This window comes from Ammospiza nelsoni, chromosome 1, assembly GCF_027579445.1.
Source record: "Ammospiza nelsoni isolate bAmmNel1 chromosome 1, bAmmNel1.pri, whole genome shotgun sequence".
Lineage (NCBI taxonomy): Eukaryota > Metazoa > Chordata > Aves > Passeriformes > Passerellidae > Ammospiza > Ammospiza nelsoni.
The window spans coordinates 24,828,565-24,845,534 of NC_080633.1; the positions used below are offsets into that span (position 1 = coordinate 24,828,565).

At 39.6% G+C, this 16,970-nt stretch overlaps 1 protein-coding gene across 1 annotated transcript in view; it reads left to right on the top strand.

Moving 5' to 3' along the window:
• Positions 1–16,970, top strand: part of LOC132071808 (probable acyl-CoA dehydrogenase 6) — a 75,282-nt gene that overhangs the window by 6,473 nt on the left and 51,839 nt on the right. The window contains exon 2 of the mRNA XM_059469590.1: positions 5,709–5,829. Coding sequence (XP_059325573.1) covers positions 5,709–5,829 — 121 coding nt within the window. The remainder of the gene's footprint in view (positions 1–5,708; positions 5,830–16,970) is intronic.

Here is a 16,970-nt window from a genome sequence, read left to right on the forward strand (position 1 = left end):
CAGAAAACAGTCCTGCAAAACTTCCTGAAGACCTTTGCCCTGTGCTGGTGGTGCATCCTGAAAGAGGAAGCAGTAGGCTGCAGCTTTGCTCTCTAGATTGCCGCAGACCACAGGCAAGCCTGTAATGAAGGATTTTGCTTGCCAGAAGAAAGTGCACTAAATAACTTTGTGTGAGCAGGCAAGGTTAGCACTGCAGGGAACATTTTCTGGCTGCTGTGTGGTTAAATCATATTTGTTTAATGGGGTTATTTTTAGCCTGTTGTGGTGTTTTAAGTCACATACTGCCTCTGCTTCTGCACCTGATGTCATGGCAGACTGAATGATTGCCTCTTCTGCCGCAGCGCTGAGCCTGTCAGGCCAGGCTCTCCACCACCACGCTGGGTGATCCAGGCACAGGGGCAGCTCCTGGCTTCTGCCAGGGTCTCCTAGCATGTGTCATGGGGGCTGGAAGCACAGCACTGCCATCCATCCCGCCAGCGCTGCAGGGACATCACAAATGCAGGACGTGGATTGGCCTACTGTGTGGCATAGACATTCTCATCGGTGAGCTGCCGTGGCAGAAGCTCAGTCTCTCCACAGCCTCTCTAGTAGGGAGCAGATACAAGGAGCTGACCTGCTTCTCTCACACGCCTATATTCTCCCTGGTTCTGTCCTTAATATGTTTCCACACCTCAGTCTCCTTCCCTGTGGCCTTTCCCTACCTTTCTGAAGAGTATTCCTGGGAAAGGATTGTCCATCAAACTTTATTTAGGACGTTGGAAGAGTCTTGAAAGAGTCCAGGAGGGCTATGACCTCCAAGCCCTTGAGTGAGAAGAAATGAGTAATATATTCTGAGAAACTCATTCAGATGTGCTTGGGATGCATGCCTTGGGGGAACCAAGATGGAGATCGACGTGTGGGAAGTGGGCAGCTGCTCTTTGAACTGGGGACTTTTTTTTCCCACATGTTTTTCACAGGGTCATGAAATGGATGTCTAGTTTTAAATTGAACTTTTTCATTTCAACCCCATATCATCATGGAAAACCTTCCCTTGGTCTTCCTGTGCAGCAGCTGAGAAGACCTGCACAGGCTGCACGTGTGGCCAGTCAGGAGCTCACCAGTGGGGTCCTGGCTGCCTTGCACCCCAGGGCTGGGTTTTGGAGTCCAGCTTTGGTAGCACCAATGTGTGGCCCACGGGTTTGCCCACCTCAGCTTTGGGTTTATTTTTTATTTTTTTATTTTTTTTGCCTTAGCATCTTTCTAAAGTACTACCTTGACCTCAACACAGTGTTGCTACAATGCTGAGTTGTCTCACATTGCAGTCATTACTCCTTGTGGTTTTGATTAAAACTGAAGGGAAAATGTAGTTTTGAAGGCTATTAATTATTTGCTTTATTTATTGGTGATATAGAAAGCAAAGAAATCTCTGGTCTATTACCTCTTGTTTGAGTCATTGTTGCACTAATATCTACGTATAACCACTCAAGAACTGTCATTAGTGGTTTGTTGTTTATTTATTTGCTTTTTATATTAAGATTCTATTAACTGTGTCTTGTTTGGTTATTCTAGCAATAGAGGTAAGTTCAATTACTGTAACTTGATTTAAATGGGAAAAAATTCTGCTCCTAACATAATACGGAACAGTTATGTCATAAAATCATAGAATCATAGAATGGTTTGGGTTGGATAGGACCTTAAAAATCATCTACTTGCAGGCCCCCTACTCTGGGCAGGGATGTTGGACACCAGATCAGCTTTCTCAAGGCCCCTTTCTACCTGACCTTGAACTCTTCCAGGGACAAGGCATCCACAACTTCTCTGGGCAATCTGTTCCAGTGTTTTACCACCCTCTGAGTAAAGAATTTCTTTCTAACATCTAATCTAATCCTGGCTCCACAAACTCCATTTAATATTCTTAATCCAAAATACCTTTTTCTTAGACATTTTCTTTTGCTTCTCTAATAAATTAGTCTAATCTCAGCTGAGGTGTAACTCACAGGGAGCTGTAGTAAAAATTTGTGTAATTTTTTAAGAATTCAGTTTCTTGTTTCAAAATTCATCATCTTGCTAATAGTGTGCTGAAACTGTACACTGTGCAGTCTTACAAGGGGCACTTAGAAGAGGTATTTTGTGTAGAACTGGTGTGGTCTTTAATTTCTGAATTGTATGATAGGAGGTAAACATGCTGGTGAATAATGAAAAATAATCTTTAATTGCTGTAAAAGTCATCTGTACATTCTCTCAGTACCCAAATTAATTAAGGTACAGTTTCTACTGTTGTAGAATGCATTTCTTTTAGAATTCAAAATTAAATGGCATTGCTAATGTTTCTGTGTAGTTGCTGATACAACTACAGTATCGGCAAAAATACTGAACATCAGCATCATATATTTTTGTTACTTTTCTCATTTAAATAACATACCAAGTTTCAGTGGAAAAACTGTGGCAGTGATTTGGGGAGATATTTTAATTGCTTTTTTCTGAAGAAAAACTAAAATTACCTGTTTCTAACAAAATCTGAATTTATGTCTCTGTCCCCTCACCAACCCTGCCATGGCATTTCCCCAGACCTGGTCAGGAAGCTACAGGTGCTGTTTTCACAAAACTTTGTCAAGACAGTTTCTAATGAAAACACTTATTTTTCATACCATCATTCAACATGAAGTAAATTTGTTGGCTTGATCCATTTCCACTCTGGCAAGTATCCAGAGTGTTTTTAATAATTCACAGCTGATAAGAGCCCTGAGGGCATTTTTGGAGGCTCCCCAGAGAGCAGCCTGAGCTCATGCTGGGATGCAGGCTAAGCCAAGGCTGCCTCCAGAACCTGGTCCTTTAGGTTTGCATCTTTATTGCTCGGATGAAGTAGCCTGAGAAAAACACCAGTTCCATACAGACTGTTCAAACATACAGTTCAGATAAATAAGATTTACTGTGTTCTTGCTGTCAGGAAAAGAACGCTTTTTGTTGTGGTGTACTGGTACTTCAACAAGTAGGAAGGTTATATGGCTCCTTAATCAACTTTACACCCCAAATGCCATTGAGATTTGGCCAGCTAGATCAGGTGGAAAGATTTCTTTTGTGGCTGGGAATATCTGTCAGATGACATCTGTAGTATGGTGTGCTAAATATTTCTACTGTTAGAAGTTTTAGATCTTGTTATAGTTGGTATCCTGGTGATGGAAGTCTAAATGCTGGCACTCATGATTTCCATGTTTCTCATGATTTCCATGTTTCTCATGATAAAGCACATATAAATAAGCAGACCAGATGCTCACATACTGCTGAAAGCTTGCTTCTGTGCAATTGCCAAACACTGCACGGATACCTTAGGGTTTAAGTTAATATCCCTACATAATATTTGCCTGAAGTTCATGTGTAAAGTACTTTTCTGAGGGTACAAATGTGAGGAAATAGCTAAAGCCAAGGGAGGGGACAAATCAGATGGTTAAAGTACAAAGCGTTATTTGACCTGTCTGCAGCAAGGTTTTAAACATTTAATTTTGTGATCATTCTGTCACTGCTGGCTTGGCTCTTTAAAAATACCTCTCCTTGTTTCAATTAGCTTTTCTAGGAAGGGATGACAATACCCAGTAATCAGTGCTGAAGCACCAGCCAGTTGAGGAGTACTGTAGTTCTTCAGGAATTTGGCTTATGTTTTTATGAGGTTGTACAAGGAAAGGTGTTCCATAAAACCACAGTGAATGGTCCAGTAGCTAAGAAGAAACTGTGGCTATCAATATCTGGACTTTGACTTAAAAAAAAAATTAAGGCCATACACAATTTATGGTTAATGCAATGAGGTTGTCTTTGGGGGTTTAATTGTATCATGCAAGGAAGATCTTGTTTTACTCAATGTGGCAAACTCACCTGGTAATAAATCAGTTCTGTTAAGCAATTTGAATTTTGCTCAAAGGCACAGGAGCAAACCTGTAGAAATCATGGCTTAGTCATTGCGAATGTGCTTAACTTCAAAGGTAGCTTTGTATGTAGGCTACAAAAATACTTGGCCCAGTACCAGCTACAACAAACAAAACTATGGTAGCATATTCGCCACATATTTTTGCCAAGATCCATCAAAATACTTGAATAACTTTTTGTATGCTCTTTCCCTGGGTGTTTCAGTCCAATGAGCATTACCAGACAACAGCCAAAAAGGTGTAACCACCTTCAACACTGAGGGTCAGCATCTTAGGGTCTGAGCATATGGGACATGGTAATACTGAAGAGAAATGTGAGCTCTCCTAAATAGGGTTCTGCCAAGTATTTTTTTTACTACTGATCATTAGGCCTGTGTTAATCAATATAACAGTGAGAGAGAGATGATAATTACTGAATGAGTTGAACATTCAGTATACGAATTTCTCAGAATTTGGTGAGAGAAGTGAAAAAGTGATTTTCCTGTTACCAGCATTCAAGTATGCTTATTTCTGTGGCCAGCTGGAAGACAGAAAACAGCCATATATGGGTTGAAATTCTCCAAAGAATGTGCAATAAATACACAGTTTGGAAGAAGGTTTCGCAGGGTCTCAAGAACACAGCAGTCATGGAGGGAGAGGATTCTATTTCCAGCTCAAGAAATAGTTAGCACCACAGGACTTGTTTATTTAGTGGGGAAAGAAGACTAAGAGGAGTAAATTCTTGAAATAACAAATTCTCTCTTCATGAAACAGCATAGTAGTTAAATCATGGTCCAGGTTAAAGGCATTACCTTTCTCTTGGGACCTGGTGTTTGTTTTGGTAGGGTTTAGTTTGGGGGGAGGATGTTCATATTCGGACCCCCTTGTGAGGCTGACCGAGGTGTGTGATGCCCTTGGTTGCATGGCAGGAGCAGCCTGTGCCAAGGCCTGCTCTGGGCTGCAGAGCTGGGTGGAGGTGGGCACAACCCAGCTGCCTCATGATGGGCAGCAAGAGCACACCTGCAGGCCGCCCACTTTGCTGCTTTCCCATGGCCATGGAAATCTGGGACTTTGTGGAGTGAAACATCCAGCTCTTGTGCCCTGAAACCTGAAGGTGTTGCTGAACTGCAGATGTACTTTGCTTGCAAAGGGAAGGGAAGGGAGCACTGCAGCCTGAACGGTGTAAGGACTGTAGTCAGGCAGCTCAGGACACTGACTTTTGGAAGGTAGCACAGACAAGAGCTGCTCAGGGACTAGATTTGGAATATTATCAATTCTGGAAGAAGGTCATACTTTTCCAGTACTTATTTTGTCAGACTTGTGGGGAAGTCTAAATACAGACATGCTCCAAACAGCACCAACTTCCTGGAGAGTGTTTCAGGCAAAGGGAGAGGAAATTATTCTCTTCTACTTGGCTTTCTTGGAAATGTGTGTGGTCATCAAGAACAGATCAACCTTTTTTTCCAAGGTTATTTTGAGGATAATCCAGATTTCCTTTCCACTTTCTAGAAACTATACCCAAACAGGTAACAAATGATGAGGGAAAGAGCCATTTTCATAGACATTGAAGAGGCTTAAATTTGCCCTGATGGCCTGTTCTAGTAGTAATTGTTAAAATAATTATTTACATTTGCCTGATTACATTTGTTGCAGTAGTTGTGGCTGAGTGGAAAATAAGGATATCCATCAGGAAGTAAGAAAATTAGTGAGCTTTTCTCAATATATATTTTCTTTTTCTTTTTGAATTGCAGTTTTTAGGTGAAAGTAGTCAAAAGTTGTTGTGCAGGATGCCTGTGTTTATAACTTGTGCAAATTTTTTTTTTCCAAATCTAGATCATTGACAAGGAGATTAATCCCTTTGTGGATAAGTGGGAAGAAGAAGGACAGTTCCCAGCACATAAAGTGTTTAAAATCCTGGGACAGGCTGGATTCCTTGGTGTGGATAAGCCAACAGGTAAGTGAGTATGTAACTCCTGACTATTAATAATGATAGACTCAAAAGATTAATTCACTTTTTCCCCAGGTCAAAACATGGGTTGGAATTCAGTGCAAAGTTTGCTTATGTTCCTCAGTCACATACAGAGTTACTAACTCTGCAAATACACAAAATAACATTGTTGCATACTTAAATTGATATTCTTCTAAATGCAAATGTTAAAACCTGTATGACTATTATTTTAAAATTAGGGAAATGTACATCACTTCAATTTTCAACATAAAATCTGTATAAGAACTTTTCTTCTGCATCCAGATAGGTATGAAATAATCCAGATCTTCATTAAAGAAACCACAATTTGTAGGCATTGGAAGCATTTTAAGATCTGGCTTATTGTACTGCCTTAACATGCAACCTCTCCATCACTTCAAAGGATGAGGATAGCGTGGCCTTTTGGCCATTATCCCCTAGAATGTCTTTAAAATGCATTATTCCATCCCACAGAAGCCTGAACAGAAAAGGAGGCTGAAGATACAGAGAGCAGGTTTTTGTGTGTGTGTTTATATATGTCGGTGACCCAAAAAGTCCAGAGGAATAGGAGGTATTTCTGCTCTTCAGCTAAAATAGATATTCTGCTATCTATTTCTTTAATATGTGATATAATATATACTTGTTTTCTTTTCAAATGCTTCTGTTACATGTTCAAGTCACAATTCTTGGTGATTTTCTTTACCCCATTTTCCTACATTCGGAGCAGCCCAAAGTGTTTAACAGTTAACTGCAGATAATTTTCTCTATGGGGTAGCTCACATCATCTCGGCTATGCTACACCACATCATGATATTGCTAAGGCACAGGGTTCTGTGCAACAAATTATGTCTTTTTATCACTTAATTTCAGAGGAAATATTCCCTCTTGAAATGAACTCAAATTCTTATGTTATAATGTGGAAGCTTTTCCCACAGCTGTTCAGCTGTTAGATCTCAGAGAGCTGTTGGGCTGTGATTGTCTGACAAATCCAATTAGGTCTGAGCTGGTATTTCTTTACAGAAATGCTGACAGTTCAAGATTATGCTTAAGATCGATTTAAAGGACAAATAGGATTACTGGGGGAGAGAGAAAACTGCTTCTACTTTCTGCCATAATTGTTTGATAGGCAGATTTGAATTGCATCTCAGTGGGTCTCCTTTGCATTGCTGATATTCATGTTGGGTGTAATAATGGTGCATTGCATGGCTGGCAGATTTCAGTTCTGCCTTCTTATATTCATCTCAGGGCATTCAGGGCATGCAGAGGCTTCAGCTGGGTTTAGGAACCTCAGTGCTGAAGGTGCTGCACATACAACAATACAGAGGTGGGAACTTTGTATAACACTCACAAAATACCTGGACAAGAAATAACTGGAGTAAAATCCAGTGAAGAAGGGACTCGTGGAGGTACAGGTGGCACAGAGAGTTGCATGCACTTATTACACTTGTCATACTCATGTTTAAGACTATTTTAATTTTGGCTTTAATGTTTGCATCTAGCTGTTAATATAATTTATTTGACCTCTGCAGCTGTGTTTTAAAAAAAGGTATAAAAAATTGATAGAATCCTCAGCAACCTGTAATCCATCTCAGTTCAGTATTGTTGGGCACAGAAAGTGCACAAACTCCTTGGAAGCTGCTGTCTTTGCAGCATTCAGTTGTGCAACAGGATGTCATCAGATCCAGCTTTGCTCTGTAATAGTGTAATGCTACCAGGTACATCTTGAAAGTCCTGAAACTTTCTCCTGATGGTAAGTCAAAGTAAGGTGTGTAACAGCACAGTGTATGTAACTGCACAAATTTGGCAAAGCCTGAAATTCTTTGTCTTCTACAGTTCTACACAGTCCTTAGACTTGCTGTATGATTAGTGTATACTGTAAAATTTTATACTCTGCTCAGCCATTTCTGTTATTTAGTTGCTGTTTGCAGAGGAAGAGAAGTCTTAAGAAACTTGAAGAAACCAAGAGCAGGCAGGAGCTTTGGAGGGCTGTTGCAGGAGAAGAAGGGAAAGTAAATTGATTTGAGGAGAGCAATTGCAATGCAGAGCACTTGTGAATTAACAGTCTGCCCTACTTTCTCTTTCACAAACCAAAATTATCATGTTGTATGTCTTCAAATCCAGATCATAAGACATTCTCTTTAAAGAGCACTGATTATTTTTTTAAAATTAATTCAATTTAGTAATAGTTGCTATTTTGAAATACAAGTTTTATTGAATTTGTTTTCCAAGATCATTCTGTCAAATATGGAGCCTTTTTTTTCCTGCAGAAATAATTTTGAAATTTTCTGATTGGGCAGAAATGGGTCACAAACTTGTTTTGCTTAGATGGAAGGAAACATCTGTTGGATTTTAGATTTGTTGAAAGTAGACTTTTTCCTGTGTAAACACCATTCCCTTTATGAACAATGACCCGCTTCATGGGAGTCAGGTTTTTAAAAGAACGTGCCTTACATGTGTCCCTTATCACTGGAAACTTTCTCTGTGTGGAGAACTGATTTGGGGCACTATTTGTATTGCAAAAGCTCTATCAATTCCCACTGTATGCAGTTGCAGGCTACAAACTTGAAAAAGCTTTTCCTGTATATTTTTTTCACAGTTGTTTATGCAGTAGTTGGTTCTAGTGAATATTGGCTGTAGTTCAGGATGTTCATTGGAGGTCATGTAAACACTGTGGGCAAAGCTCAGACATGCACCCATAATTGGAGAATTTTTAAGAACATCAGTAGATTTAATTTACTGTCTGGTCAGTTCTCTGCCAGAGAAAGAGTCTTCTCTTTGAACAATTTCTCTGGTATTCTTTACATGACTCAAAAATAGTGCATATGTTAGTTTTCCTAAGGAAAGAGTTTGTTTTCTGTTACATTGCAAGATTCTTCCTACTAGCAAAATACATGGTGAAAAGTGAATATCATTTATGCATAAAAAGTGTATTTTTGCTGTATGCAAAATGTGCATAAATTTACTTCACTCAGGATTTAGAAGAAAAAAACAGCATCCCTATATATTTATTATTCTTCATTTATATTTACTGTGTATTTCTTCATAAATGATAAAATTATGGGTTTTTGAGCTACTGCCAGTCCCAAAACTAAGGGTAGAGAATGTTAGGGCAGGCAGCAGAAATATTTAACCAGTCTTAGTAGTTTGCCATTGTCTGTTTTGCTAAGGGAAGTGGGCAAGACATATTCTTTGAACTGTTCTATGTGCAGATTAGATGTGATACTGGATTAAAAGTGGAAAGCAACTCTGTGGTTATTTGTGATCTTATGGCTTATGAATCAAAGCCTTGGCTGTTGCTAAATTTTAGGATGTATTGCCAAAAGTGCAGGCTCAAAATGTACTGTGTGCCTGCGTATGCCAATGCAGATGATTAAAAGTTGTTTTATCAGCTGATGTAAAAGCACAGGAATCCTGTAAAGGATGGGAGAGAAGGGTTTGTGGGAGGGCAATGTTTGCTCTCCTGCATATTCACATGGCATCACTGTGAAACATGAGTGATAATGATGCCTGCCCTGGGTGTTTCATTAGTGTTTACACTGGCAGTACTGTAGGAATATTTAGTGGAATGCGTTAGCATCTAGAAATAATTATGACAAGTTTGTCCAAATAGTAGCCTGCATTTATTACTGTCAGACACCTATCAGTGAACGTAGAAAATATGTTCTTGTATATTTCAGGCAAATTAAGTAACTGTGGTAGGATTTGCACATGGATGGGAAAGTGTAGTTCTACACTGCCGGTCCCCTTTCTCTGGTGCTGGGACAAACGCCAGATTTGGGACTGGAGAAAGTAATAATCATTACCTTCTTGTCACATCAGACAGAGAAGCATCTAATAAAACAAAAATAATGTTTCAAGTGTATGATTGCACTGGAATTGGAAAATGATAACTTTCCTTAAGAAAGTCTGTTTATTACAAGTGTCTCTGTGTTGTATGTGGGGAGGGATTATAGATCTATACTATCCTGTAAGGTTAATTCTGTTGTTTTCTTTGCAAGTATACATTTATCTGGTAAAATGAGACCTTGTGAGAGTTTTGACATGGAGAATCACTTGGAAAAAATGTATGGGGTTATTTTTTCTCCTTTCTGTAATACTAAGCCTTGTTGTTACACAGAATGAGCATAGAAGGACCTGGGAAGAACAATAACTAGAAAGGGATTTAGTAGTTCAGGTGATACTGGATTCGATGGTAACCTAGAAAGAAAATGGAAGGTGTTCAGGTACTTCTGTGGATAAAATTAGGAGTGATAGATTTGTCAGAAGTGAATTAATTTACCCCAAACTGTTCCTGCATGGCAGTAGTGGACCAGCTGCAGTGCTTGTTCTTGATTTAGTAGATTTAAGTATAGTCAGCTGAATCGACTGCTTGATCTTTTTCCCACTTACAAAAGAGTGCAATAATCATCAATAAATAGTAGTTGCACTCTAAAGGTTTGCAAGAGAAGCCTTTGGGCCATGCTTTCAGACACCAATGAACCACTCTCAAGTGTTTACCAGCTATAATCTATACCTGTTTTGCAATCAAGAAATAATTTTGATAGGCCATCAAAAGGCAGTAGACCAAATCAGCCACTGCTTTGTTTGAGTCAATTTGATGACAAAAATTGTGATGTGTGGCAGGGGTTTGGAGACCTTTATCAGATATGTATAAGAAATTTCAGATGCTTATTGGACCTTCTAATTCAGTGGATTGGATTGAAATCTCAGGAAAACAGGGATTTGTATGTGTATATACACCTGAGTTTTGTGTAGTTGAGAACTTTTTCGCCTCCTCCACTGCTGTGAAATGTTGAATAGTCAAGTCCCATCTAGTATCTTGCAAGTGCATGATGAAATTCAGTTGAAAATGGTAAGGTGGGGACAGTTTGCTACATTTCAGAGATCATCAGGTATTTCTGATCAGACAGAGAAATGAGCACTTGAGTTCACCTTTGGTTTTTCTTTAACTGGGAACCTGACTTGGGAAATGGTTGTGTTTCTTTTCTTCATGGCTGGTTGGGAAATGCAGTGTTACCTCTGGGAATAGCTTGTTCAGCTATCAATAGCAGCCAGCAGAGAACTGACTTACTCAAGGACACCCAGTCTTTGCAGAAGAGATAATCTTCCTTTAAATGTGTTGTTGATAGAGGGATCAGATTAGTTCCTGGGATTCTGCTTTTGTGCTTCAGATAAGGCAAATCCTCACACTTGTGGCTTGTAATGCAGAACACAGCAGTACTTCATGCTGTTCAGGTGTGCTAATAACAATGCCTTAGGGGTCAGATGTAGGAGTTTCTGAAATCTGGTATGTGTACAGGCTATGTCAAAATTATATTCAGAAGGCAATTTAAAATGTCTCTTTCCTGGAGAAAGTTAGAAGCATCTTACTGGTAGCAAATGCTCAGTTATGTATGTGCAATTAATGCTTGAGCTCTTGACACACATTTCTCTCACAGCAGACCTGCCATGCCAAATTCCCTTCTGTGAATCACAGGCTTTGCACAAACTGTCAGACCCATGTGGTGTCTTGAATCTGACTTGGAGCACTTAGAATCTGAGATGAAACTGTTACAAGCAGCTGCCACTGTTCTGTCCCTCTTCTGTCCCTGTTCTACTCTGGGTTGTGCAGGAGAGTCTGTCCTCTGTTGTGCTTGACTTCCCTCTAGTTTTGTAGGAAATTGTTGGGCTTGGGGATTTTCAAAGAGATTTATCTGATAAAAATCTGATATTCTTGATTTTATAGTTGTGAATAAGAGAAGAATGTACACTAAAGAGAACAGTTGAATATATTAAAGAAATATGAAATAATATAATGCCTGAAAAGAATATAGGGATTGAGACATTATCAAGTAAGACAGGAACTCTAATAAAGACTTCAGGAAGTTTTTATTAGAGGTGTCTTGCTTATTCTTTATTTCTGTAACTCAAATAGCAAGACTGTCTCGTGAACAAAGCTTGGCCAATGAATGAGGTTATACTGAAACAACCTGAGTATTACAAATATGTCTAATTTACACATAACTGTCTTTTCCCAGCCTCAAGATTCTTGACATCTGTCATATACATAAATGGCATAATTTAATAGCTTTCTGAAAGTATAAATGCATCTCTTATGCTTACATGTCAGTACACATATGAAGTGTGGACTAACTGTGAGAGACAGTGTTCTTCCAGTCACCAGAGTTGTACCTACCCTTAAATTTAATTTAATTTTTCTGTTTTATAGAAAAAGTCTTGAAGTAAGATCTCTGTGTCAGGGTTTTTTTCTGGTTTTTTTTCCCTTTGTTTTTTTTCTTAAGCATAGGCATGGGAGGCCATTTGTGATAAACAAAGTACTTCTTGCAGGACAGTGTATTTCCTGAAGAATGTGTCTGTTTGTTCTCTTTGTGCCTTTCCTGGGTGGCCTAGAATTGCTGATTCCTGTTATCTCTAGTGCGGTAGCTATAATTTTCCATAAGACTACTAAGCTGCTCTGTGGTCTTGCCTGCCCTGGGAGATACCTTCAGTGCTGGGCAGCAGGAGCCAGGAATGTGGCATGACTCTGGAGGAGGGCAGGAACTTCTCGCGTGGGACCTTTGTAACAGCACGCCCTCTGTACTCCCCTTGAGCCTGAGAACTGGCAGAAAATGGGCGGAAAATGCTCAACCATTTACAAATCAGCTTCACTTGTACACCTGCAAGGAGGAGCAAAGATAGGATTAATGAAAAATTTCCATGGATGTGTACCACAGGAGAAAGTATTGGAGTTTTTTGTGGCATCATTGAATGCTTTAAAATTCTTTGAAGGTGACTTTAGGCAGCATTTCTTCTGCTTCCTATACTGTGTGTCAGAGGAAATGAATGGGACTGTTCTCACAGTTGCTTTATTATTCAAGAACAGGGGTCTCTCAGCAGAGCAGAAGATCTGTGAGTAATAATCCTTCTGAAAGGATTTTTTTTTTTCCTTTTTACATTATGTATAACCGGTGAAACTCATTTCATGGAAAACACAAGGAGCAAAGTTTAACAGGAATCCAGAGAATGTTAAATAAATATACAGATGGTGGCACCATCTACAGTTACTGCAGGGAGAGTAATTGTATTTCTGATCCTCAGCTGCTCACTTAGCAGGTGAATACACCATTTCACAGCTTCTTGTACCCTTTGGCCTCACCAACTCCCCCCTGAATAACACATCTAGCACTGCTCCGTGTGCTGGAGTCTGAGCCTGGCAAAAACATTCACAATACATATTTCAACTTGTTCAGGATCCATACACAGCCCAAGAAAGGAAGCCTTTAATTAGTCACAGAATCATAAAGTTTGGAAAAGACCTCTTAGATCATCAAGTCCAACCATTAACCCAGCACTGCCAAGTTAATTTTTGTATTTTTCTCCATCTTTGTATGTTGGAATGGTTGTGAACGTGTTTTTTACTACTATCCATATTTATTTTCTAAATCTTACCAATTGTTTTCAACCACCTCTATCTACTTGTGTTTCCCACTGAGCCTCATCTCTTTCTTCTTGTTTTTTTTCCCTCTTGAGAGGATTCTGGTGGGTCCTTGTGTAACTTCCCAAACAAACTCTATTTGCTACTTCTTCTATTTTAACTGACTTTGAAAGGACTGAAGGCAATAAAAATATTTTGCGAAAAAGTAATGAAAAAGGCCTCTGAATCTATTTTACTGGCTTTTTGGTCTTTGATTGTTTGCTTATTTTAGGTAGAATAATGAGGGGCTCTTTCCCCTCCCATCCTCCCCACTTTTATTTTTTTTTTCCCCAAGAGCGATAGCATGGGAGCAACTTGCTCTTCTGTAGCTGGTGTAAAAGAGCTGTTAGTTGAGTTTGTCACTCAGAGCTGGTCAGGAAATTCTTTCCAGCATGTCCAGATGCTTCCTGTGGACAAGGCTGCTGTCATACTTGGCACATGATTAAAAAAAATCACACTGAAGCTATTTTTTATTTTGGTTTTAACCAGGTCCTTTTACACCATTGAGGGAGGACAGTTTTGCTGGGGGTAGAGTGACACTGTGCTTGGGGTTGTTTGGAAGAACAAAAAGGAACCATGTAAAATTTCTATTTATTTGTTTCTAAAGCCTTACACTAATTCATATTCTGCACGTTGGATTCTGCATTATTAAAGGAAAATAATTATAGCAGCTGATACTTGTAGCAGTGCTGCATTTAAGAAGAGATTTTGGCATCTTTGTATTCTGGGGGGTGTTTGAGCCGATCATGATGCATCCTCTGACCTCTTTGTGGATTGTATTATTCTTTTACATGCTTCTGCATAGGAAAGGTTGTGTAAGCTGTACCTTCTGGTTGTTCCTGTAAAACCTGTGAGCTACTGGACCTATAAAGGAAACAATTATGCACTTGTTACCTTTGGACAGGTCTCACTTGGACTCCCTGGCACCACACTAATGAGATGCCCAGATAAACTCGATTCTCTCAAGAATAAAGGGAGTTTCCTACATTTTAAACCCATGTCCTTCCCAACACAATGTTGGGAATCCCATCCTCTGTCTCTACCCAGGTTGAAACTGTGTGTCATCAGATCCCATAGCCCCAAAAGAGGATGTGGAAAGAGGAGAATACAAGAGGAAACAAACACCAGGAGTAAAATTCTTTACATACAACTCATTTTGACAGGAAATGTTTTGCTCCTTCCGGTAGAATTTTGTAACTATTTTCAGGGCACTAATTTCACTTTATTCCATTTTTGCATTTATTTCTTTCTACAGAGAATCCAGTTTCTTCTTTCCTAGAAGATGGATGAGTATTTTGGTCTTTGAAAAGTTTGCTTCATCATCAGTTTAAAGTCTCCAGCAGATTTTTAATGCACATGAAAGATGCTGTAAGTTCTGCTGGATGGTACATTTAAAACTGAAGGAATCCTGAGTTTTGGAGGTGCCCACTGAACATGCTTCTGCAAACTGATTGTGCAAGAATTGGCCTGTCCTGTAAAGCCACTGTATTGTGTAACCCATAAGCAGCTCCAGGGATTTCAGACTATCATCGTAGAGATGGATCAGAATCTGGCTATTGCACAGATTCTCTGGTGCTGCCTGCTAAATTAGGGAAGGGAGGGAAAATATCCATTTTCTGTTTGGAAACTGGAAAAACAGCAGAAGATAATGAACTGGACTTTCCCTAAAGATATTTTTCAAGCAGTTTAGTTAGGTGTCTGAAACATAAAACATATAAATGCTGAGGATTAGAAAAATCTTCCAACTTTGATCTTGTTAAGGGTTTGACAGGTTTTAATTGCTCCCAGGTTTCAGACTTTGAAACAATTTATGATGAAAAAATTAAAGTGATGAGATTATAGGAGATTTTTACCTTTGCAGCAACCACTATCTAGATTTATAGCGTAGTGTGGTTTCTGCAAGGAAAAATGCACAGCAGAGTGTGGAAGGTGGAGAGAGGGGCCCATTCCATGTTGTACATTGTGCCTGCATGATAATTATTCAGGAGGCATCCTCAGGTCTTCTGCCACAGTTTGAAGCTGTCTGGGGTTCGTGCTGAGTTCTGTGGATAGGCTCTCCAGCATGGCTTTGAAATATTTTGCCTGGATTTGGGTAGATATGTGTTTGTGGTGTGCACAGTCTTCCACTGATGGATTTAGTCAGGAGAAGCTGAACAGAGAGTGGGTACAAGAGATCTGGGGCTTGAACCTGCTCCCTTCTCCCACCACTCCAGCGAGCTCTGTAATTAGCTTGTCTGTAATGAAAGGTGGAAAAAGCCTCCAGCAGAGACTTTCCATGTCCTGATGAGAGATGAAGCAGCACATGTGAAGGGTGGTGGTATCTCACAGTGCTACCATCATCTCCTTTCCTGTCATTTGAATGAAGATACTGGTAGTGCTTGAAAGAAAAAAACAGCTGATGTTTTAACATAATTTTCCCTTCATTTCACTATTTTGTATATTCAATGGGTAGTTGTGAGCTGTATTCTGTAAATGCCTCCACATGCTGAATGATCTAATTTTCCATGTGGGAGTACAGAATAAACTTTAGAACACAAAAGGTTGCACAGAAAGGTGGCATTAATTATACAAAATTACCATCAGAAGGCAGATTATTATACAGAACATTCTTTTTAACATTATGAAACAGCTTTTAATTTAATACTAAGTTTGAACTGACAACATTCAAAAAACAATCACAAAGCTTTGGAGTTTAATTTCTTGTAAGGGAGTATCCTTAGAGGTAGTTGTTGAAGCATATTAAGTAAGTTTAAGAAGAAAGGAAATTTAAATATAAGTTCTGCTGAATAATAATAAAGGGATTAATTGAAATCATTAATTTCTGGTCATAACAGAGCTTGGTCAGAAAAGGTGAAATGGAACAATACCTGAGTTCTTCTCTGAGTCTCAAATATCCATGAGCTGTAAATATGAGAGTAATCTTGCAGAGAACAACACTGCAGCTGGGGGTACTGGTGGATGAAGAGTTGGACATGACCTGGTAGATGTGCACTCATAGCCCAGAAAACCAAAAGTATCCTGGTCTGCATAGAAAGCAATGTGGCCAGCAGGTCAAGGGAGGTGATTGTCCCCCTCTCCTCTGCCCTTGTGAGACCCCACCTGCCGTGCTGCATCCAGCTCTGGGTCCTCAGCACAGGAAAGATTTGAGTCTGTTGGAGCAAGTCCAGAGGAGGGTCATAACAATGATCAGAAGGACAGAGCACCTCTCCTGTGAGGAAAGACCAAGAGGGATGGTGTTGTTCAGCCTGGAGAAGAGAAGACTCCAGAGAGACCTTGTTGCAGTCTTTCAGTACCTTAAGGGAGTTTATAAGAAAGATGGGAACAAGCTCTTTAGCAAGGCCTGCAGTGATATTGAGTAATTGTTCTAAATTAAAAGAGGGTAGATTCAGATTAGATGCAAGGAAAACATCTTTGACAATCAAGGTGCTGAATCTCTGGAGCAGGTTGCTCAGAGAGGTGATAGATGTCCCTCCTGTGGAACATTCAAGGTCAGGTTAGACAGAGGTCTGATGTAGCTGAAGGAGTCCCTGCTCAGCACAGGAGTGCTTGAACTAGATGACATTTAAAGGTCAAGCCAAAACATTCTATGATTCTACACAGTTAATTTCACAGGTATACATAAACAAAAGCTTGCAAAGAAAAGGATTGTCATTTGTTTGAGGTATTGTTTAAAAAG